Raw genomic sequence first — 23,520 nt, forward strand, 5'->3', positions numbered from 1 at the left:
AGGAAGTTTACCAAATCATCTAGAGTGACTCCTATCTCAAGAAGTATTTCTAGTATAATGAAAACCAGAGGTTGTTGTAATTGTTTGTCATTCATTTTTAAGTTGACCAAGACATCAGAGAGGTCATACCATAACATGCAAGAGAACTAGATTGAAGTGAGGGAGGACTTGAAAAGTTATCAGCTTCACTCTCTCCTCCAGAACCATCTGGGTGCAGTGGCAGGATATAAATCTAGATGACTGGAGATGGTCCTGGATATAGAGGGAGACCTTAGCCTTTTAAAGCTAAGTTCTTTAATAAGTCTCAGTTTGAAGCAACTACCCATTCAGTAATTAAGCCTAAGTAAGAAAGAAAGGAAGCAAGGAATGGCCTTTTTAATCTAATCAAAAAACAAAAAAGAAAAGGAAAAGAGAAGAGAAAAAAGAAAGGGGGAAAAAAAAGAAGAAATCAATCTGAGAGGGGAAGAGCCTCAGGGTTTCTGGTAAAAACAGCAACCATTGCTATTTACATTGCTTAAAGACCTCCAGGGAAGAGGAACCCACTCTACTCCAGGAGAAACACATTCTATATTGGAATTATTTTAGAAATGTGGGTCAACAGTGCCAGAATTTAAATTAGAAATGGTTTCCCTAATATGGCAGAAACTAGGCATTGATCCACACTTATCACCGTACACCAAGATAAGGTCAAAATGGGTTCATGACTTAGGCATAAAGAATGAAATTATTAATAAATTAGAGGAACACAGAATAGTTTACCTCTCAGACCTGTGGAAAGGGAAGGACTTTATGACCAAAGAAGAACTAGAGATCATTACTGATCACAAAATAGAAAATTTCGATTATACCAAACTGAAAAGTTTTTGTACAAACAAAACTAATGCAGACAAGATTAGAAGGAAGCAATAAACTGGGAAAATATTTTTCAGTCAAAGGTTCTGATAAAGGCCTATTTCCAAAATATATAGAGAATTAACTCTAATTTATAAAAATCAAGCCATTCTCCAATTGAAAATGGTCAAGTTGATAGAACAGACAATTCTCAGATGAAGAAATTGAAACTATTTCTAGTCATATGAAAAGATGCTCCAAGTCATTATTAATCAGAGAAATGCAAATTAAGACCACTCTAAGATACCACTACACACCTATCAGATTGGCTAAGATGACAGGAAAAAATAATGATGATTGTTGAGGGGATGCGGAAAACTGGGACATTGATGCATTGTTGTGGAGTTGAACCATCCAACTCATTCTGGTTTGATAACTCAAAAAGTTATCAAACTGTGCATACCCTTTGATCCAGCAGTGTTACTACTGGGCTTATATCCCAAAGAGATTATAAAGAAGGGAAAGGGACCTGTATGTGCACGAATGTTTGTGGCAGCCCTTTTGTAGTGGCTAGAAACTGAAACTGAATGGATGTCCATCAGTTGGAGAATGGCTGAATAAATTGTGGTATATGAAAATTATGGAATATTACTGTTCTGTAAGAAATGGCCAACAGGATGATTTCAGAAAGGCTCTGAGAGACTTACACTGAACTGATGCTGAGTGAAATGAGCAGGACTAGGAGATCATTATATACTTCAAACAATACTATATGATGACAGTTCTGATGGACCTGGCCATCCTCAGCAAATCTAGATCAACCAAATCATTTCCAATGGAGCAGTAATGAACTGAACGAGCTATGCCCAGAGAAAGAACTCTGGGAGATGACTAAAACCATTACATTGAATTCTAATCCCTATATTTATGCCCACCTGCATTTTTGATTTCCTTCACAAGCTAATTGTACAATATTTCAGAGTCTGATTCTTTTTGTACAGCAAAATAACGTTTTGGTCATGTATACTTATTGTGTATCTAATTTATATTTTAATGTATTTAACATCTACTGGTCATCCTGTCATCTGGGGGAGGAGGTGGGGGGTAAGAGGTGAAAAATTGGAACAAGAGGTTTGGCAATTGTTAATGCTGTAAAGTTACCCATGCATATAACCTGTAAATAAAAGGCTATTAAATTAAAAAAATAAAATAAAATAAAAAAAGAAATTTGGTCTATAATTTAAAAAAAAAAAAAAAAAAGAATTGGTTTCCACCCCCAAGCTAAATCTTAAAAATACTGTCTGTCTTAATTTTCAGGGGGGTGGAAGGGAGAGGAAGGGAAAAGGAAGGTGAATGGGACCCTCAAGCTTAGAAAAATGTCTAATACCCAATAGGTGCTCAATAAATACTCTGAATAAACCCACCGAAAAGTGATCAATATTTTCCCCATTTATGTTAAATTCAATCAACTCCTCATTTAAGATATTGCCTCTGAAAGCAGCACAAAATTGCATTTTCACAAATGCCAGCAGCACAAGCCAGCCCGATTAGGTTAGATCTCTCAGAAGCCTGTTCACTCTACATCATTATTGACTACAAATTACTTTGTAAACAGTTTAAGGTTTTCTCTTCCTACCACAAACAATGAGGGAACAATGAAAATTGGAGAGGGTAAAAAGTGGAGAAGCAGAAATAGCTTTAAATCTAAACCTGGGGTAGCATTCTGTTTGGATTTATCTTTTCCAGTATTACTACCTCTGTTTCCTTGTTGGTAACATGAAGGAATTAAGCTAATTTTTCCTGCTATTCCTTTTACCTCCTCATGCTATCAATATTCTTAAAATTCTCAACAATCTCCTTGCAATATTTATTAGTTTTGACAATTTCAGGTTTTGAATAGGAAATATTTCATTGAGGGTTTATTGTGATATTATTTTTCTTCTTTAGATATAAAATAAATTGATGTCTCAAGGAAGCAGGAGCTAATTACTTCACTCAATTAGTAACATCTGTCTAATTACTCAAGAAATTTAGGGAATACATTTCATTAAAACCCTCACAAGGAGATGGTTTTAGAAAAACTTGGAAAGAATTGTAAAAACCGATGCAATGATCAGAACCTTCAACAGTTCATATAACAATCCTGTAGAGAAACAACTCTGAAAGACTTTGAAAATCTGATCAATACTATGGAACCAAGTATAGTTCCAAAGAACTCATGCTGAAATATTCTACCTACCCCAAAGAGAGAAAGATAATAGAGTCAAGAATATAGATTAAAAATATAATTTTCTAGAGATGTGTGTGGATTTGTTTTGTTTGACTATGCATATTTGTAACATTAACTTTTTTTTCTTGAAGATGAGGACAGAGAAAAAAATCAAAACTGAAATTAAAATAAAACTGAATTTTCTAAGCTCCCATGAACTCTTTAAATTCATTTATTAAGCACCTTTTTAAAAGCAAGGAACCAGGGATATAAAGATAAAAGGAAATAATAGTTCTTACTGTCCAGGAGTTTACATGCTACCAGCCTAAACAGCAGTTAATTCATAAATATTTATCAAGTGTGCCAAAAGGAACTGGAAATTGAGTGAATGCTCATAAATGAAGTGGCTGAAGAAGTTTGGGTATATCAATTTAATGAAATATTATTGTTCTATAAGAAATGATGAGCAGGCTGATTTCAGAAAAGCCTGGACAGTTACTGATGGAATATAGAATATATGAACTGATGCTCAGTGAAGTGAACAGCACCAAGAAAACATTGTATACAATAACTATAAAACTATGGCATGATCAATGTGTTGTGCTTGGCTCTTTTTAGCAATGCAGTGATGGAAAATGTTAATTGCATCCAGAGAATTATAGAGACTAAATGTGGATCAAAGCATGATATTTCCACCTTTTTTTTTGTTGTTGCTGCTGTTGTTTGCTTTGGGTTTCTTCCTTGTGCTTTTTTTTTCTTTTTATCTGATTTTACTTGCACAACATGACATTTTGAAATTTGTTTAAAAGAATCGCACATAATTAACCTATATTGGATTACTTGCTGTCATGGGGGAGGGGGGGAGAGAAGAGTTTTACAAAATTGAATACTGAAAACTATATTTTCATTTATTTGGAAAAATAAAACACCACTGGGGGAAAAAGTGTGCCAAGCAAGACATAAATTTCATCAATATGGGGAACTCCTAGTGAGGAAATGAAATCAGCACCTCTTCTGCAATTTACTCTAAGAGTTGCTTGGAAGCCATCATGGTATAGCTAGATTTAAATTCAGAAAGGTACTACTTGTATAATCTTGGGCAAGTCACTTAAACTTTTTGAGCCTCAAAGTTTCCTCAACTATAAAATTAGGACTAAATGATTTCAAAGGATCCCTCCAGTTTGAAATCAATTATGCTATGATCCTAACTTTCAATGACTTGACCAGAGTCAGACAGCTGGTATGTGACACAAACAATAATCATTTGTACACATATATCACCTCCTCCACACTCCATTCTCCACTAGACTGAAAGCTCCTTAGGACTGGACTGAGTTGTATTTATATTTGTATCTTCCTAATAACTGTAGTTGTTTTTCAGTCATTTTCAGTGGTGTCTGACTCTTCCTAACCCCATTTGGGATTTTTTGGGCACAGATATTGAAGTGATTTGTCATTTCCTCTCCAGCTCATTTTCAGATAAAGAAACTGAGGTAAACAGGGTTGAGCGACTTGCCCAGGATCACACAGTTAGTAAGTGTGTAGGCTAGATTTGGGGCCAGTCCTTTATCCACTGAGTCAGCTAACTGCCTCAACCCCTAACACACTGATCTCCTTCCACACAGCAAAGCACTTAATACCCTACATACCTATTTAACTGAATCTCCCTGTCAGAGAGAGAGAGGGCATTGACTATTCCCTCCTAACTCCTGAATTGATACTTACTAAATGCTATCCCACCATTATTATTTACTCCAAAGATGAAATTCTTGCTCTGCCCTTTATTTTATAGATATGTTGTCCAATGACCTAGACAGAAAGGTACCAGAGTGGGGCCAAGATTATCACACTGAAAGAGGTGATATTGTGATCTGGGACAACTTGTGAGAATACAAAAAAGTGTAATGCAGCACAAAACTTAGTTCTTCCTCCAAAAGATATCACATGATTCAGCCTAGTACCTTATGAGAACAAACAAAAGAAGAGGGAAAGGGCTGTATGTCTTTCCTGCTCACAGAACAAAGAATGAAAAACCCCATTGAATGACTTTAAGAGATTATAAAAAAGAAAGGTAACTTGAGTGGGCAGGCAACTAAGGTGGCCTAGAGAGAGAAACTCTGAATCCTGATAACAAATGCTTTTCCTTTCCTGAAGACTCTCTTAGCTCCAGGAAGCACTCCCTGACCACTATAGATCACATTTTTAAAAATCCCAAAGAACCGATTTTCAATTGCAAATTCTCTTGTAGAGAAAGCAGGTTAAAAAGAATTAAGAGTTCATCTTTCAGTGGAAGTCTGTTTGCCAAAAAATTCAAGTACAGTACAAAGTTACTGCTAAGTAAATGGATAGTAAAGATAATAAACTTGGAAAGTCCTGATTCTGTCAAAGGCAACGTTGACGATACAAGTTCACAATTATTCAGCACTCACCCCAACCATAAAAAGTGGTATTATTAAGTCCATTTTAGGGATGAAGAAACTGAGTTTGGCCCTAGCTCAACAGCTAGTGAATATAAGGAGGTCCATTTGAGTATGGGCCTCAAGTTCATTGCTGAATGGAAGTACAAAGGAGTTTGTTTGCACTACCAAGTGTCCCTTTTGAAATAGGAATTCAACCTTTTAAAAATCATGGGCCCTTAAGGTAATCTGGCAAAGCTGAAAGACTACCTGGAATAACGTTTATTGCCTACATTCATAATGAAAGAAAATACTAAGTTTTAAAAGTAAAAAATAGCCAGATAGGTAGTTTTCCCCCTAGCTAAGTCCATGGACCCATGAAATCTAACCACAAAGAAGACCCCAGCTTAAGAGCACCATCTTTAAAAGATTTTGCTACCTATCCTAAACTCAGTTTACTCAAAAACACCAGCCCTAGAGTAAAGCCTAAGTTTTCAATTGTGTCCACTCTTTAAAGTACCTGACCTTTTGCGATTTGTGTTTTGTTTTTGCTCTAATCATTCTGCCTTGAATCAGGGAAAGCTTTAAGCTTGAGAAATGATCAGCACCACTCTCTTGTTAGAGTTTTATCTACAAGAGTTAAGTTGTAAGAGTTAAGGATCACCAACTGCCTTTAATTAAGGTCACAATACCTGTAGTTAATACAGGCAGAAGTAGATTGCAGTCATCTGCAATGACAATCCTTTCATATACTCAGTAAAAAGAGGGCTCTTTCAAACTACATCCTTTGGAAGCCTAATACAGAAAATGATAACTAGCTTTCTGACATCAAGCAATACCTTTCTTGTGGTCTCCTTTGATATTAACTCCTTCTTTTGCCTTTGAGCTTGCTTCTGTCTCTGCCCTCTGCCCTGCCCATCTATAAAATGAGGATAATATCTGTACTACCTACCTATCCCATAGGGATATTATAAGGATCAAATAAGGCAATGAGCTTCATGTCAGTTATCATTTAGTATTGATATATCTTTTAAATAGGTCATGGCAATTTCATAGGAACATAAGTTTAGAATTGAAAGGGATCTTAGATACCACCAAATCTAATTCCTTCATTTTAGAGATGAAGAAATTAAGGCTGAGAGCTAAATGATTTATCCAGTCACACAGAGAATAAATGTCTGAGGCAGTATTTGAACTCAGATCTCTCTCAGCTTAGATGGCACAGTAGATAGAGCATTGGTGCCTGGACTCAGGAGGATCCCAGTCTAAATCTGGCCTCAGACACTTACTAGCTGTGTGATCCTCAAGTTACTTAACCCTATTTGCCTCAATTCTTCATCTGTAAAATGAACAAGAAATGGTAAACCAGTCTAAGAATATCTCAAATAGAAGAGACCTGTTCAGTGAACAGAGCACTGGCCTTAAAGTCAGGAGGACTGAATTCAAATACAGCCTCAAACACTGGACACCTCATTTAACCCCAATTGTCTCACAAAAGAAAAAAGAAAAAGAAAAGAAAATCTCTAATGGAGTCACAAAGAGTCAGACGTGACTAAATAATTGAACAAGAACTGCTTCATATCAAGCCCATCAGTCTATTCATTGTGTCATATACTGTCAGACCCAGAATTTGAACTCAGATATCAGCTCCAAATCCAGTGCTCTTTCCAGTACATGCCAGATTTGTGATATATACCTCTATTAATTGCTATGATATTCATTTCTGCAAGCTGTAGTAACACTTGAGTATTCCAAAAAAAATTCATTGAAACAGCAGTTTTAAACTCATTGCCCATCTTCCCATATATCTTCAGGTCTGGTTTTCATGGTAATTATTTGCCAGTAAAACATTATCTTCTAAAAATAGCACAGTTCAACATTCAAGACTATCTCTTAGAACACTTGTCCAAGATCTTTCCTCAGTTCATCCACACAACATAGTTGGGCCCAATCTTCACTTCATCCTGACATCACAAAGATATCAATGAGACACAAGAGGCTATCAATGATTATTCCTCCAACTCCTCCCAGAATTAAGAGTATCTTTTTTGAGCAGACATTTCCCTGAGGTCATTCTTTTTTCAAGATCCCACCCATAGCTTATAATTTGATACCTCTTTTCCACCTGTTTCCATCCACCCTGTACTTCTTTATTGCCCTCCATGTGAGAACTCATAGAAAACTGTGATATTCCATGACTTCCAGCCATACAGTGTAAGAAGAAAATTGGTATTTTTTAAATGGGCTTTTGTTTCTGAAAGACATTTGGAGACATTAAAAGAGCATTGACCAAATCAAAGATATCTCGACTTTCTCTCTTCATCCTGTCTGATTCTGGGCCCAACTTTCTATCCATATATATAAATGTACATAGAAAGAAAGACAGGGTGGTGGTGACATGGGCCATCTATCTAAATTGCATGTTATGAGCTGCACAAAAGGCATTCTTTAGTGACTTAGTTGATCTGCAAGAGTAAAAACCTGCCTTAACAGATCTCAGCATCAAAATTTTATGCAAGACACTACAAATCAGGATATCAGAGGTAAAGAACAAATGCATATAACATTATATATTTTCTGATATGTTATTGTTTTTCAAACTTTTTGTTCCTTTGTTTTAAATCTGGGAGAGGGAATTGGGAAGGGATAAAGTAGGAAATGTAGGTGACATACAAAAAAAAAATCAATAGATTCTATAAATGATATAAATAACTTTGTTCAACTCTCTGATAATTCACATCAAGCAAACCATAGCAAAGACATTGAATGCTTCATCACTGTGGTGGAAGATATCCAGAGCAGAGTTTTAAAAGTTAGGATTGTCTACAGATGGCAAGGTCCTCTATGGTCTTATTTGCATTTAGAACACAGAAAAAAACTGTAACAACTCAAAGATGTCTAGCATAAATGCTTAATAAGAGAGATACTAAACATGAAGCCTCTTAGAGGCTTTTTTTTTTTTTTTTTTTTTACAAACTATGGCACATACTATGACCTTACGTACTCTACTTCCCATAATTCATTTATGATACTTAGGCACAGTGATATATGCATGCAACAGACATTAGATAAAGGGTTCGATTATCAAGTCATCCAGTGAAATCAATAATCAAATCAAATTCTATAAGTTCTCAAATAAAACCACAAAATTCAACTTTGTCTTACCAATTATGAGTAGTTATTAAATAAGTCAAACAACCCTAGTAACTAATATATAGCCCCTTAATTTTATAGAATATATTACATTCATTATCTCATTTGATCTTCCCTTTTAAAATACTTATAAGGTAGGTTTTATAAATAATTCTAATTTACAGCTACTGAGAGTCTAAAAAAGTTAACCACAGTCACAGGATTGTTACTGTCAGCAACAGAATCTGAACTCTAGACTTGCCTGAGCCCAAGTCAAAGGCTTTCCATTAAACTACACTTCTCTTATCAGGCATATGAAATTTAACTTAACTTTCATAGTATGTATTAACAGAACTGAAATAACTAAATGCATATGCAGCCAAGGATAAAGAAAAACCCTGCTCAGTTATCAATAGAAGGAACAGTCAGTTTGTGTATTATTCCAATACCTTTATTTTTCTGTCCTAAGTAACATATTTAGATCATTTTATAGTCTACTAGTACATTTTCCAAAGATCATCTAGATTAACAAGAGAGAAAATCCAATTAAATTTGCACCTCTGATAAAAATTTTGAATTAAAGTGTCACTAAAATTAATGGTTAAAATGGACATAAAAATATTTGCATATTAATAAATGCAATAAATGCACCTGTACTGCATTTAGGAAACTGTGACAACATGATATAAGTGCTAGATGCCATGAATGCTAAGAGGATATGGACTCAAGTCCCAGCTCTCACATATGCTGGCTGTGTGACACTGGGCTAGTTACTTAACTTCTCAATGTCCCCCAGACAACTATCTAAGACTATAAGTTAAAGAAAAGGTCAGAAACTTTATTGGTAAAGGGCTTTCTTCACCTGTACTAATAAAATCAGATTGTGGTACCACTTCTTTCTGGAAAACTGCTCAATGCTTTTTGATGATCCTAACCTGCTCTTTCATTTATGCTGGATTGCTCACACATCTTGCAAACCCTAATATACAAGGAATAAAAGTTGCAAGCAGCCCAAAGGGCAACAGGAGAGACATAGAGGCCAAAATCAGACTGTATTAATACTTTTAATAATGTATTATGTGTAATATGTAATAACTGGAAATAAAAGATGTCATCGAGGAAATGTATGATTAGAAAAGCAGATGTACCTGTTATTATATAATGAGAACTCAGCATAACAGATATAAAATATGAAAAGAACTAGAGAAATGTCTCCAACACATATAAGAACAATATGTGAAAAGAAAATATGAATAACTTTTCATATAGATGAGTGGAACAGGTACCAACATTAAAAACCATCATTGATAAAATGAAGTATTAATAATCACATATGAATTCTATTCAGCTCTATGCTTGTAACTTGTGGGTAATTTGTTGATACATGGGCAATTGTTAACATGCAAATTCTTGACTCTCTGATCTGCCTAGTATAAGTAGGGAAGCCTATTGGAGCTTTGCCCCAGGATGCTGACAGTAGCTCCAGCAGCACAGAAAGATCTGAACTTAGCAAAACTTGTTAAAATGTGTTTACCAAATAGATTTATAAACTCTTCACGGAGGAGGCCAAGCCTCATCCTGCTTCCCCTTCCCAACCACCTCCAATCCCACCAACAGCCTCCTAAACATCAATTTTGTGGTTTTTTGAGCTCTTTAAGAGGCATTTTGTGTTACTTGCCAAAATGGCTACTGACTGCTCAATTCAAGGGATGAATAAGTAATATAAAGAGGAGAGGGGGTAAAGAAAAAAAGAATCATGGTCACCACATGGTCAGCCCAAGACTCATATTTAAACCCCCATTCATTGTAGGTACCAAAAAAAAAAAAAAAAAGATACTATATCTAATATCCTGAAATCCTTATCCCCATTAAACCACAAGAAATTTTTGTCTAATAGACATATCATTCTCCTCAAACATCTTACTTAGGTTTCTGAAGTCAGTCGGTCAAAAAAGTCTATGAATTACACTTAATGTTGTGTTATATTCATGAGAAAAACATGCCCTAAAGTGCCAATGACTGCCAAAAAATGTCAAGGACTCAAGCCAATTGCAAAATTGTTCCAAACTGATTTTCTCAAACTAAACTGATCTTTGTAAGTTTTTATTGAGCTTCTAACAAAAGTCTCACCACACCCATTCCTTCCCTGACAAAATTTATGATGGCATTTTTAAATTCACTCAAATTGAATAGATTCTAATCATGATCAATTAGAACAGATGTGAACTTACCAACATAAATTTAAACTGATTTTGTTCTTCCTACTGTCCCCCAATCCTCCATCCCACAAAAAAATGTTATTATTAAGTATAATAAGTATGGTAAAATCACCAAAGCACTGGATAGCACTGCCCTCTCACTCCACATCTTGCAGCACCTAGTTTTACCGGTTCAAATAAGAATCTTATCACCTGGTATCAATAGACTAAGCAGTGTATTCATGACATCAATAGACTTTGTAAGAATCAATCATTTATTCAATAAGTGTTTATGAAGCATCTATTACTTAGCAAGCACTGGGCCAGAAGACTGAGGCTCAAAGATTAAAAAAAAAAAAAAAAAAAAAAGGCAGGGAGTGAGAAAGAGAAAAAAGGCAGTAATATATAATCCAAATTTACTTTAAAAATAAGTTAGATGTGATTCTGTTCTACTAAAAAGCTAATTTAAAATATCACTAATTTGATTTACAAAACAGATTTACTCCCAACTTCTTAAGAATAAAATTTCACTTATTCAAATCTATTTTACAAATAAGGATGTCCAGTATTTAAAATGCCTTTGAAAATCTGCTACTTTATGAAACAGGTATCCAGTCATGATTTTGTACAATAGTCTCAATCTTCATTATTATGTATCTTATTAAAAGATCTAAAGAATACAATGTCATTTGCTGTTTATTGGAATAGAGGAAGGGAAAATCTACTTGGTAGAATAAAATGCAGTCTTTAAAAGTCTCCCACAATCCTACAAAAATGCATGATGATACATGATGTCTTGATGGACTGACCCCTGAAAAAACTGTTAAGACTTTCAGCTTATCGATATTAAAGAAAGCAGTTGCAAAAGAACAAAGAAAGGAGAAGGGTTCACCACTATTTTGGAAGAAGGCTTTCACACTTCTGAGAAATAAATATAGGAAAATATATTCATACATACAGAGGATAACATAGAACACATTCTATTAAACCCAGGACATAACAGGGCCTCCTCAATGCTACTTAAAAAATAAAAACAAAAGATTTAACCTATTGAAGGTTACACTGGAAAAGCCAAGTAGATGATCTGTGCCCATTACTCAGATTATCAGATGTAATACAATCCCCTTGGACCATGTTGTGGATGGACACCAAACAGGGCCCAGAAATAAATTTCATTAGACACTATTCTTTCAAAAACTGTATCTGTTTTTCTTCTAGACTGACTGCAAGGAATCTGGAGAACTAAACTAGGTATAATACCACTATAATTTGCTGTTAATATTTTGCAGAAGCATTCCTTGGCTTTCCAACAGCCAAAGTGTGACAGTATAAAATGTCTTCTATTAAAAAATGCCAAAGAAATAAAAAGGCATCAAAATAGCATTGCTAAGAAAAGAGAAAACTGATGACTTTTATTCTGTTGATCCATACAAGAACATGTATAGCACTAAAAGGAAATGGCTAAAATGGAAAATGAATTCAATTTCTTCATAGCCTGTTAGTCATATAAGTTAGTCATTTATATGTACAAAGCTCTAGAATACTTTTGTGAAGTAATAGATATAGAGAGAAAGAGATATAGGGGTATGTATCACATTTTTGTACATATGTATTATATTAAATAATATATATAAATATACAATATGTAAATAAACAAATATATGTTCAGTTTTTCCTTTTCTTATAGTACAAGTTAAGAATGTTATTAACCAACCTAGGCAAAAGGGTGATAAAACAATCTCTCAAAAGCACAGTGGATTCTTCAACTGGTTTTTGATATCAACAAAGCACATTAGCACATAAAAACCACAGCTATGTGAAATCTACTCATCTACTGCCCTCCAGAAAGCAAAGCATGACCTAAAATAAACCACCCCACACATTACTAGAGTATTTTTAAAAGTACATTTTCACAGCTTTCCCCAACAATCATGTTATGTTAATAACCTTAATGAGACAAAACTGCAGCTGACTCTCACCCACAATACCTCAGCCAAGCTCCAGCCTCTTTGTTTGGAAATGTCTTTATCTTACCAGCCCTGTAGGTTCTCTGTCTTCTTTCTACTGATATTAAATAAATAAATAAATAAAAAGGAAGAGGGAAAATGAAAGAAAGGCAGATTGGAAGGAAGGAGTGACTGGACGAAAGATTCTGGGATTCAACAGTCTCACCAAATAACAATATTGTGCAGTAAATTCCACAAAAAGGTGAAACTATTTTAAATACAATATTCACATAAATACATAGATTTCTGCATTATAATCACATAAAGGAAACCACAGGTGTTTCCTAAGCTATCTTGAAGAATAAAGTGCAACCCATCCAAACTAAGAATTACGATAGATTCATACACCCTTACACATTTTTACATACAGGTTCACATACCCGTACACACTTCCCCAGTTTACTCACACACATACATATAGGGTGCCAAGAGTAGGTGGGTAACAGATGCCTACATCGCTGCGAAAGAAGCCATAATGTGGGCATATCCCGGATAATAGCCTCACTCTGAACCCCACCCCCTCAACCGGAGAATGAAAAGAGAAAGAGGGAAGAAAGAAAAACCAAAAAAGCCTGAATTTCCAGGCATCAACTTTTCATGAAATGCACAACCGACTAAGATAGGAAATACCTCCCTGCTGAGTAATGTTCATGGATTGTAAATTCACCTCTCCAGAGAAACAAACCTGAACACGCAAACACAGCCAGATGGGGAAAACCACTCCTACCTGCTCCATACAGCTTCTCTGTCACTCCGGCTTCCAGGGTGATATTCCTCCCACTCCCCTTTTTGGCATGGAAATACACCAATAAGAACCGAGTATACAGCTTGCTAAAGAGGGCTGAGCTGTGATTTACCAGGCTTGTAGGGAAACGGGAAGGTGGGGGTGAGGGGAGGTTTCCTAAGGATAAAAACAAAGCCCTTTTCATTTAAATAAACATTGTTTGGGTTGTGACTTTGCATATATGTTTGTTTTATTAATAAAAAAGAATCCAACCGTCTTCCTTAGCTCTCAATCCATCCACCTTAGCCTCCCGTCCTTAGGAAGGAAAATGGCTGGGCGGCAACCACCCATCCAAGTTTCCTAAAAGCACCTGCTATCCTCCTCACTCCCACCCTCACACATACGCGCTCTCATATATAAACAATATCAGTCCTCCAACCAAATTGTGTATCATAAATCTATGTATTCATATGCACACACAACCAAATCGCTAAACCCATCTTCAGCAAAGAATTTCTCTTTCACACACACAGGTACGTCGATCGGCTCTAAAACAGATAATATTAATTAGGAAGTTCTTAGAAAAAGTCGGTTCCTTTCCCTGCCCAACCCGGCGCAGCAAGAGTCTGTCATTGGCCCCAGAGACAGACGTGACACTAGAAAATGAAGCCTGAGGCAATAGGGAAAGTTTGCAAAGAGCCCCGAGTTCTCTTTCTCCCCAGTGTCCTGAGACTCCTCTTTAAGACACCACAAGAAAAAGGTACAATACACGCATTACTTCTTCCCCGTATCTAGGACTATTTGGGCCCCAGTGCCCAGGTCAGTAAGCAGGGAGTTCCGCCGTTTTATTTACAAACAACGCGCGCTCCAATCGGGAAGAAAGAGGCAACAGCAAAACCTAAGAGCCTCGGGCAGGGAGCGGGGAAAATTACCCGAGAGGATTGCGCTCAGCTCCAGGGAATCTGAGCTGCCGGGTGGCCCAGGTGCCGTTACCCGGCACTTCAGGGACCCTTCCTCACCTTTTGCCACTGTACCCCTCACTCAGAATCCACCACCAGCGCTCCTTTAATTCCCTTATAAAGGACAGTGAGAGCCGGTGCGAAGCTCCCAAACCCCCATCCTCTAATTTGACCCTCAGAAAATTCAACCCTCCCGCGCATACGAAACTCCCTTGCTCCCCGGGGAAGTGAAAGGGAGTGGGGGTGGGGCGAGGGTGACAGATGGGCTCAGATCAAGCATACCAACTCGTAAGAGATATGGGAGAGTAAATCACTTACTTCATCTTCGGAAAGTCCATAGACTGGCTCCCCCAGCCCGGTCGCCATGGAGCCCGGGGGCAAAAGCACCCCCAACTCTTGGGGTAGAGGGGGACGAAGCAGTTGCAGCTCTCTTCCCTCTCCGGAATGCTAAGCAGAGCCCCCAGCGGCTACAAGAGCTACACTTTGGACTTCACTCTTCTTCCAGGCCGCCCCCGGGATGCACTTTACCCCCCTTGGGAAGTTGTAGCCCGAGGAGATGGCAATGCAGTTAGTGTCAATGCAAAGCAGGTAAGAGAGTCCACTACAATGAGGTGCGACCTCCTCCCCCACTTCAACCGGGGCCGCTTCCTCCCAAGCTTGCAGTTGAAGCCGGAAGGCTGTGGGGAAATGCGGGCTGGCAATGAGACTAGAAGGGAAAAGGAAGGCTAGAGAGGAGAGGGATGTGAAAAGCTCTCAAGCAAGTCCCTAGGCTCTTTCTTCCTCCTGCTACTCTCGCCGGCTTTCCTTAAGAGAGCCCGAGCTCCAGGGGCTGCGGTCCCTTCTTCCTGCTGCTAGAGCTGCCCAACTCTGGAGTGAGCGCCTGCCCGGCACGCACACGCGGGGCTGCTTGCCTCCCCGCGGCTTTCCCGGCGGCTGCTGCTGCTGCTGCTGCTGCTGCTACTGCTGTTGCTGCCGCGGAGACTGCTGCTGCTGCTACACGAAGACGTTTGGCTTTCTCTCCTCTTCCTCCTCCTCTTTTTTCCTCCTCCTCCTCCTCTTCCTCCTTCCTCCCTTCCTTCCTTCCCTTCTCCGCCCCCCTTCTGCTATCTGGCTCTCAGTTCACATTAACCCGGCTCACATCCTCCCCACCACAACCCCCTTCCTCCCCTTTCCTCTCTGTTCTCCCCTCCTCCCTCCTTCCTCCCCCCTTCCTCCTCCTCCTCCTCCTCCTCCTTCCACCCGAGGCCAGTGAGGGGACCCTCCCTCCCTCTCCGTCTCTCCTCCCAGTCTCACCGGGGCGGGAAGAAGAGCCCACCAAGCCAATCACAAGCTTCAGCCTTTGGGGGAGGATAGGCGGTCAGGCTAGGTTGGTTTGATTCGCCCCCCACCCCCATTCCCCTGGTTTGAGTGCAATTATATTGCCCAAGGGGATGGGGTATTGGAATGAGTTTGAAGGGGCGTGGACGTGTGGGGTTTCCTTTTGGGAACTAACCTATACTCTGGGGCTCCCCTGAGTTGGGAGTGGGTTTAGGGGTAAAAAGAGCAGGATAGACCTTTGGGGTTACAGGATGAAAAGAATATCTTCCAAGAGAGCATTAAGGTGTCCATCTCCTTGGCCTGTTGCTTTTTGTTTGTTTGTTTTATTTAGGGTTCTGGGTTTGGGTTAATTTTGTTAAAAATTCGTTTTCTTTTCCCCTTTAAATGATTCTTGGCAGCCACGGTAAATACGGACTTGGCTACATTGTCAGCTTTGCTGGAACGGATTTCTTTCCCCAGCCCCCAGCCAGGGAGAGGCTGCCCCGGTGTGGCCAACAATCGCCAATGCTGGTGTTAAACCTGGAGAAGTGAAAGGCTGGGGGCTCAAAGCAATACCCCCTCCCACTTAAAAACAAACTGTTTCGTTCTTAACCCTCGGAAATCATCTCTCAAACCTCGACGTTAAAAAACAAATCTTAACTCCAGGTTTTCCGTTTGCATGAGCAAATGATTAAGACGTTCTTTAGTAACGTAGTGCTCTCCCACAACATACCTACTGAAAGAAAGAACTTGGACGGCTGCCTAGCAAGCAAATTATTTAATTCTTCGGAATTTATAAAAATGCAAGGAACAATATAAAACTCGGATGTGTAACTAAAAACAAATATGGCGCACGAATTTTTCAGGCTCCCTTTTCTTCTCCAAAAAACGTTCTTTTAGGGAATATTGATGCAGATAAAATTAATATTAAGAACATGCCCCTCACCTTTAGAAAGTAATTAAAATCGTGTCTTCTGAAGCATTAACATACTAAGCATTAGATTCCTGATACCAGGAAGCCAGCTATGTTGTTATTAAAGAAAAAAAAAAAAAACTAACTTTTCCCCCCCTTTAAAACAAGTTTACAGAACCCAGATTAAGAATCCCTTGCTCTGCACTTTAAGAAATAAAAAATAAAAGAAATTCAGAGAAATTTTGAAAGACTTATATTAACTGAATCAGCGGAGAAAAAAAAATAACAAAAATACACAATGGCTATAATAAGGCAAATAAAAACACCAATTGTTTAGGAGAGGATGCAGTTTCAGGGAGGACATTTAGTGAGAATAGAAAAACCACTTAGCTGTCTCTTTGACAACTTCAAAGAATACTTTCCCCAATTATCCATTAAAATAGGCTACATTGTTTTCAAGAGAAAAAGCAGGGAGGTCTGAAACTTTATAAGTGCTGATCCAAACTTGTACTTCTTGTACCTTTGTATTGTGATTGTTTCACATTATGATGTTTCATAAATGATATGTGACATGGTGTCTTTCAGACCGTTCCATACAATTAATATCATTTACTAAGTAAGTCAGGCAACATCTAAGTAACTGATTTTTAAATGGCTAGAAAACATCTTTTCTCTCTCCACAAGTCCAGAAAAATAACCGTTTTAGAAAGAATTCTTTTACTGGATGATTTAAAAGGGATTTAAGTTCCTTAACACTTTATATATTTCTAGTATTCCTTCTTCACTTAAAGATCAAGCAAGGATCAGCTTGGTTTTTCTTGATTCCTTTATTTCATGACTTTCTAATCAGAATTTAACTTGGAAAATGAACAGATCCCAACAGATACTTGCAGGCTTTCAAAAAAGTGTCAAACAAGTAAATATTTAGCATTTTCCTTAAGGAATTCTTTTTTTAGGAATATTTAAAACATTCCCACTTATTATTTCTTTGCTTTAAAAGTGCTTCCAATTGAAGATAACCCTAAGGCAAAGGATATTAAGCATTCATATAGCTATAGTCTCCAAGTCTAGTCCCCAGCTTCCCATGATCATAGAATTATAGACTATGAGCTAAAAGGGACTTTTTAGGTTATGGAATCCAATTCCTTCATTTTAGGGAAGTTGAATGACACATCCAGGATTATACAGCTAGCAAATATGTGTCAGGATTTAAATTCAGGTGCTACTGTCTCTAAACAATATCTAGTTCATTTTGTCTCTTGTACAACTCAAATCATGACCATCTTATTTTGAAGCATTTTCTACAATAGAAATTCTGAGAGTGTCTGTCACCCAAATCTCACCTGTAGCTCCAAGAAGTCATAGTGATGAAGTGAATTTTAATTTTCAGGGCTCCCAGTATGGGAAACAAAAATATGATGAGGTTTAGATTTGGGGGTTTCAATTTATAGGGAACTAAATGATAAGGTCTAGATTTAGGGAACCAAAATGAAATTAAGGTTTCTGGTAGTCAGGGAGTTAAATGATAAGGTCTAGTGGCAGGTTCAGGGTTCAGGGAACCAAATGAAGAGGTTTGGCTCCCTTGCACCCCCTTGGGATTTAGCACAAAGGTAGTGAGTTTTGGGAAACCCCGCCTTCTGGCAGCGTAGAGATTCTCTGTAAAGGAATTTACAGTTTCGAAAACCTAGACTGATAAAAGAGGTTTATTATAGAGATTGGGAAGTAAGGTTAGAAATCATGACAGAGAGGCATAAGGTCTTGTTAGGGAAATAGGTAAAGGTAGAGAGAGGGTGACACTGGAAAATAATTTCATTACAGTGGGCAGAGGCTTCCTTGGCATGGCATGGCATAACTTAGCATGGCATGTATAGAACCTCTGCAAAGAGAAAATTTTTAGATTGGCTCTTTCATAATAGGAGCTTTGGCTACAAGCTGAAAGGGGCTAGTGGATGGAGTCCCATTTTGGCTCATCTACAAGCTGTGTTTCAGTTTGAACTGGAATTTGCATAGAATTGAATGAGTTTCTTTAATTGAATAGGGTTGGAATTCTTTTGCTCAGGACTGAACCCAATCCACGTAGATAACAGAATGAAACTGTCTTGCTTCCCTCAGGTGGGGTCCTTCACTGAGGCAGAGTTGAAGATTTTTGGCTTCAAGGAGTTTTAGCGTTTCAGGGTTCCTTCTTCAATAGTATGTAGAACAGCCACATTTGTTAAATTATCTCAGCAGATGGACTAACTCAGGTTGAGGGTAACAACAAGTTTCAAACCTGTAGTGAGTTAGGGGGTTGTCTACCTCAAGGATGTGATGACTTTGGCCAGCATAATGGGCAGATGACAACAACTTGTTCCAATAACCATAAAGGTGGTAGAATCAGAAGCTATGGAGGGCTTAGAGCTTGCTTAGATAAGGAAGAAGTCAGTCACTCACTGTATTCCAGGCCATTGCCAGTTGTCTTGTCTTTTGCCTTGCCACTGGTATTTGATGACTCTAGAAGAGAAACTGAGGCTGGAGACTTTGTACAACTTTGCCTCACTTAAATCAACACAAATTGAGTCATCATTGAGAGTCATTAGTCCTTTTGCAAAAATGAACATTACAATCCTTAAAAATTGATTTTCAAAAAATATTTTCTAGGAACATAAAACTCTTCTTAAGCCATTTCTTTTTGTTCTGATCACAACAGAAAAAAAGAATAGTTATTCACTATCATAGAACTTAGACAGATATGAAATATTATTTAGTACAATATATTTTTCAGAGAAGAAAATAGAACCAGAGAAGGTAAATCGCATGCCTAAGGTTACAAAATAATTAAAGAAAGGACTAAAGTTTTTATCTCCTGATTCCTGGTTATTCCTTTATATCGTATATCCACATTGTGCACAAAATCATAAGACTATCCCTTTCATTTTATGGATGAGAAAACTAAGATCCAGAAAAGTTAAATAATTATGCAATAATTCCACTATATCAAGCCCCTACATCAAATACTTTCTAAGGGACTTTGAGAATTTCTGTGACTAAAAAATTCATCAGTAGCTAGCCAACTCCTCCAAATTTAACTATGCAAGTCCTTGAACAAGAACATTTTAGTCTGCCACAGAACCTGTATTTGAAATCTTAAAACTTGATAGAGAGTCAGAATAGAGAACTGGACTCAAGATTAAGAGCTAAATTTAAGGTCTAACTAGATACACACTGATTTTGTGATCCTGATAAACTTACATAGGGTAGCTAGGTGATTGGGTAGATAAGAGTGCTGAGTCTGGAATTAGGAAGACTTGAACTCAAATATAGCCTCAGTTACTAGCAAGTCCATAAGTAACTCACTTAATCCTGTTTGCCTTAGTTTCCTTATCTGTAAAGTGATATGGAGAAGAAAATGGAAAACTATTCCAGTATCTTTGCCAAGAAAACTCAAATGGAGTCACAAAGAAAAGACTGAACAACAACAAAAAGTTTCTTAAACTCTCAGAAACCTCAGGCAAACTCTTTAAGTAGGAGTTCGTATTCTTGAATCAATAAACTTGTCTTTTAAAAATTATTTTGATGATTTTAATTTTTTAAAATGTCTTTATAATTCTATGTGTTCTATTTTATGCACTTAAAAATATTCTTTTGAGTCCACGAGTTTTACCACATTGCCAAAAGGGAGGGAAGGGGAAAGGGGAGTCCCTCATATTAAAAACATTAACAATCCCTGAACTAAGACTGTAAATTTTATAGAATGTGACCTGTATTTGTAGAAGTACCTCCTCACCTGCCAGTACTCCATACCAAAGAAATTCCAGGCTCAATCCCATCCAACTTGGTTACCTTTACCAGAACAGACACTCCACTGTCCCAGGTTCACCCAACTACAGTCAATAGCACACTACAAGAAGCATACAAATAGGACTTCACCAAACTGAATATATATTTGAATTGATTTATCTATAGTGAATTTTAAAGGATTCAAGGTTTTTTAAATGTCACTGCCTCTTTTGGCAATCTGGTGAAATCTATAGACTCCTCAAGAATGAATGTATGTAAATGCGTAAAATACATGGTTTACAAAGGAAACCAGTTATGCTGAAATACAGTTATCAAAAAGAAAAAGAAACAACCAAGTTCAGAGAATCCAAATTAAGAACATCTTGCTCTACACAATAAGAAAGAAATAAGCAATGAAAGTATTTTAGAAAAACTTTAAAAGACTTATATGAACTAATTCAGTGAAAAAAGGACAACCTTGAGAACAATATACGCAATAGAAACATTAATGCAAATAAAAACATTAAAATGGAGCTGGATTAATTTCAAAAGCAATGACTGTTATTGCTGCTGATGTTGAAATACTTTCCCCTTTTCTCAGTAAAAAAGTGAGGGTGAAACTCTAAAACTCCTTGAAGGCAAAAATTTTCAACTCTGCCTCAGTGAGGAACCCCACCGGAGGGAAGACTAACAGTTTCATTCTGTTATCTCAGTGGATTGGGCTCAGTCCTGAGCAAAAGAATTCCAACCATATTAAATTAAAGAAACTCATTCAATTCTATGCAAATTCCAACTCAAGCTGAAACCCAGCTTGTAGATGAGCCAAGATGGGACTCCACCCACTAGCCCCTTTCAGCTTGTAGCCAAAGCTCCTATTATGAAAGAGCCAATCTAAAATTCTCTCTTTGCTGAGATTCTAAACATGCCATGCTGGGCTATGTCATGCCAGGCCAAGGAAGCCTGTGCCCACTGGAATAAAATTATTTTCCAGTGTCACCCTCTCTCTACTTTCACCTATTTCCTTAACAAGAGTTTATGCCTCTCTGTCAGGATTTCTAACTTTACTTCCCAATTCCTATAATAAACCTCTTTTATCAATCTAGGTTTTCGGGTCTGTAAATTCCCTTACAGAGAATCCCTGTGCCACCAGAAGGGGGTTACCCCAAACTCTCTACCCTTGTGCTGAATCCCAAGGGGTGCAAGGGAGCCAAACCTCTCCATTTGGTTCCCTAAACCCCGAACCTCCCAGTAGACTTTATCATTTAACTCCCTGACCACCAGAAACGCTAATCTCATTTTGGTTCCCTAATCTAGACCCCCTCATTTAGTTCCCTATGAAAGGGAGCCCCCAAACCTAAACCTCATCAAGGGGACAAAGAATTCAAAGTGTTACATGTGCCTTATTAGTCACAAGGGATTGTGAAAGAATGGGAACAGGTATCTATGCCTGGGAATGACTTATTGGCAAAAACCAAAAGGCACCAATTACACTTTAAAAAAAAATAAACTTCTCTCTTCTTTTTCTCTCAATTGTTCACCTCTCTTTTCTTCAAATCTTCATTATAGTGACCTTTCAAATATTTAAAATCATTTTTCAACCTACCTTTTGTTTTAAAACAAATAAACAAATAAAAAGCCCATGGTAACAACAAAATCCTCTTAAACTTTCCCACATCAGTTGCAGTTTCAGTTTACATCATTTTTACTCTTTTTTGACCTGTTCAAATTTCTCCACACCTATCTTAATTACTCCAAACTTAATACATGCTAGTGAGAATTTGACCTATTAAAATTAGAGAATAAGAAAACTTCTAAAAAAATTTTCTTCATATTACTTTGTATAAACTTATGTATGCAAGCATTGTATCCAGTGCTTCCTTCCCTCCTTTCCCCCTTTTCCTTAAATGTAAGGTGCTCGAGGAAGTAAACAAGCATTTACTAAGCTCCTACTATGTGCTAGGAGCTGCTAATCACTTTTTTTTTCAGGTGTTTTTTTTTTTTTTTTTTGATTATAGCTTTTTATTTATAAGTTATATGCATGGATAATTTTACAGCATTGACAATTGCCAAACCTTTTGTTCCAATTTTTCCCCTCCTTCCCCCCATCCCCTCCCCAGATAGCAGGTTGACTAAACAGTTATTTTGCTGTACAAAAAGAATCGGACTTTGAAATAGTGTACTATCAGCCTTTGAAGGAAATCAAAAATGCAGGTGGACAAAAATATAGGGATTGGGAATTCTATGTAATGGTTCATAGTCATCTCCCAGAGTTCTTTTGCTGGGTGTAGCTGATTCAATTCATTACTGCTCTATTGGAACTGATTTGGTTCATCTCATTGCTGTAGATGAGCTGCTCATCACTTTACAAATATTCTCTAATTTGATCTCAAGGGTAGGAACTTTTTTTGGTTTTGTCTTTATTATTCCTTCAGTATCTAGCAAATCACCTTACACATTATAGATATTTAATAAAAATTGAAGTAAATTGTAGTCTTTTTAAAATAAATAACTGAATTATACAAGCTTAAAAAAAGAAAAGCTTACGGAGAAATAGCTCATGTCCTGTTACATCCCATTGGCCTTTTCTAGTTCTCTTCATATTTAACCACCTTTTCTAACTACCCCCATATCTGTCACACACTCACTCATTCATTTATTAAGCAGTTTTAAAATTACCTGTTATTTGCACAGCAATGTTTTAGTCAGAAGAGGAGGATACAAAAGAAACAGAAGGCACTATCCTTGAACTCGGAGTGGCTCAATATAATTAGAAACAAAATGTGAACACATACTTGTGTTGATATTTTGTTCTTTAAGTATTAGACTCCCTTGTCTAAGCCCTAAATGAATTTCATCTGTTTTCTTTAAGACTAATTAATATACCCAAAGGACTATAAAATCACGCATCTCCTTTGACTTAATATTAGTGTTATGAACGAATCCCCCAAAAAATTTAAAGAAAAAAAAGGAAAAGGAAATATATGTACAAGAACATTTATAGCAGCTCTTTTCTCAAGGCAAAGAATTAGAAATTGAGGGGATGCCCATCAAGTGGGGAATGCCTAAGCAAAATGTGGTATGAGATTATGATGGAATATTA

The 23,520-nt window shown here is 37.3% G+C and overlaps 1 protein-coding gene across 2 annotated transcripts in view; it reads right to left on the bottom strand.

Moving 5' to 3' along the window:
• Positions 1 to 15,601, bottom strand: part of NEDD4L (NEDD4 like E3 ubiquitin protein ligase) — a 455,315-nt gene extending 439,714 nt beyond the window's left edge. For both annotated transcript variants that reach the window (XM_012541477.3, XM_012541476.3), the window contains exon 1: positions 14,774 to 15,601. In XM_012541477.3, the coding sequence (XP_012396931.1) occupies positions 14,774 to 14,821 (48 nt within the window). In that variant the 5' untranslated portion in view covers positions 14,822 to 15,601. The remainder of the gene's footprint in view (positions 1 to 14,773) is intronic.
• Positions 15,602 to 23,520: the final 7,919 nt, after the last annotated feature.

The sequence above is a fragment of the Sarcophilus harrisii genome, chromosome 1, assembly GCF_902635505.1.
Source record: "Sarcophilus harrisii chromosome 1, mSarHar1.11, whole genome shotgun sequence".
Lineage (NCBI taxonomy): Eukaryota > Metazoa > Chordata > Mammalia > Dasyuromorphia > Dasyuridae > Sarcophilus > Sarcophilus harrisii.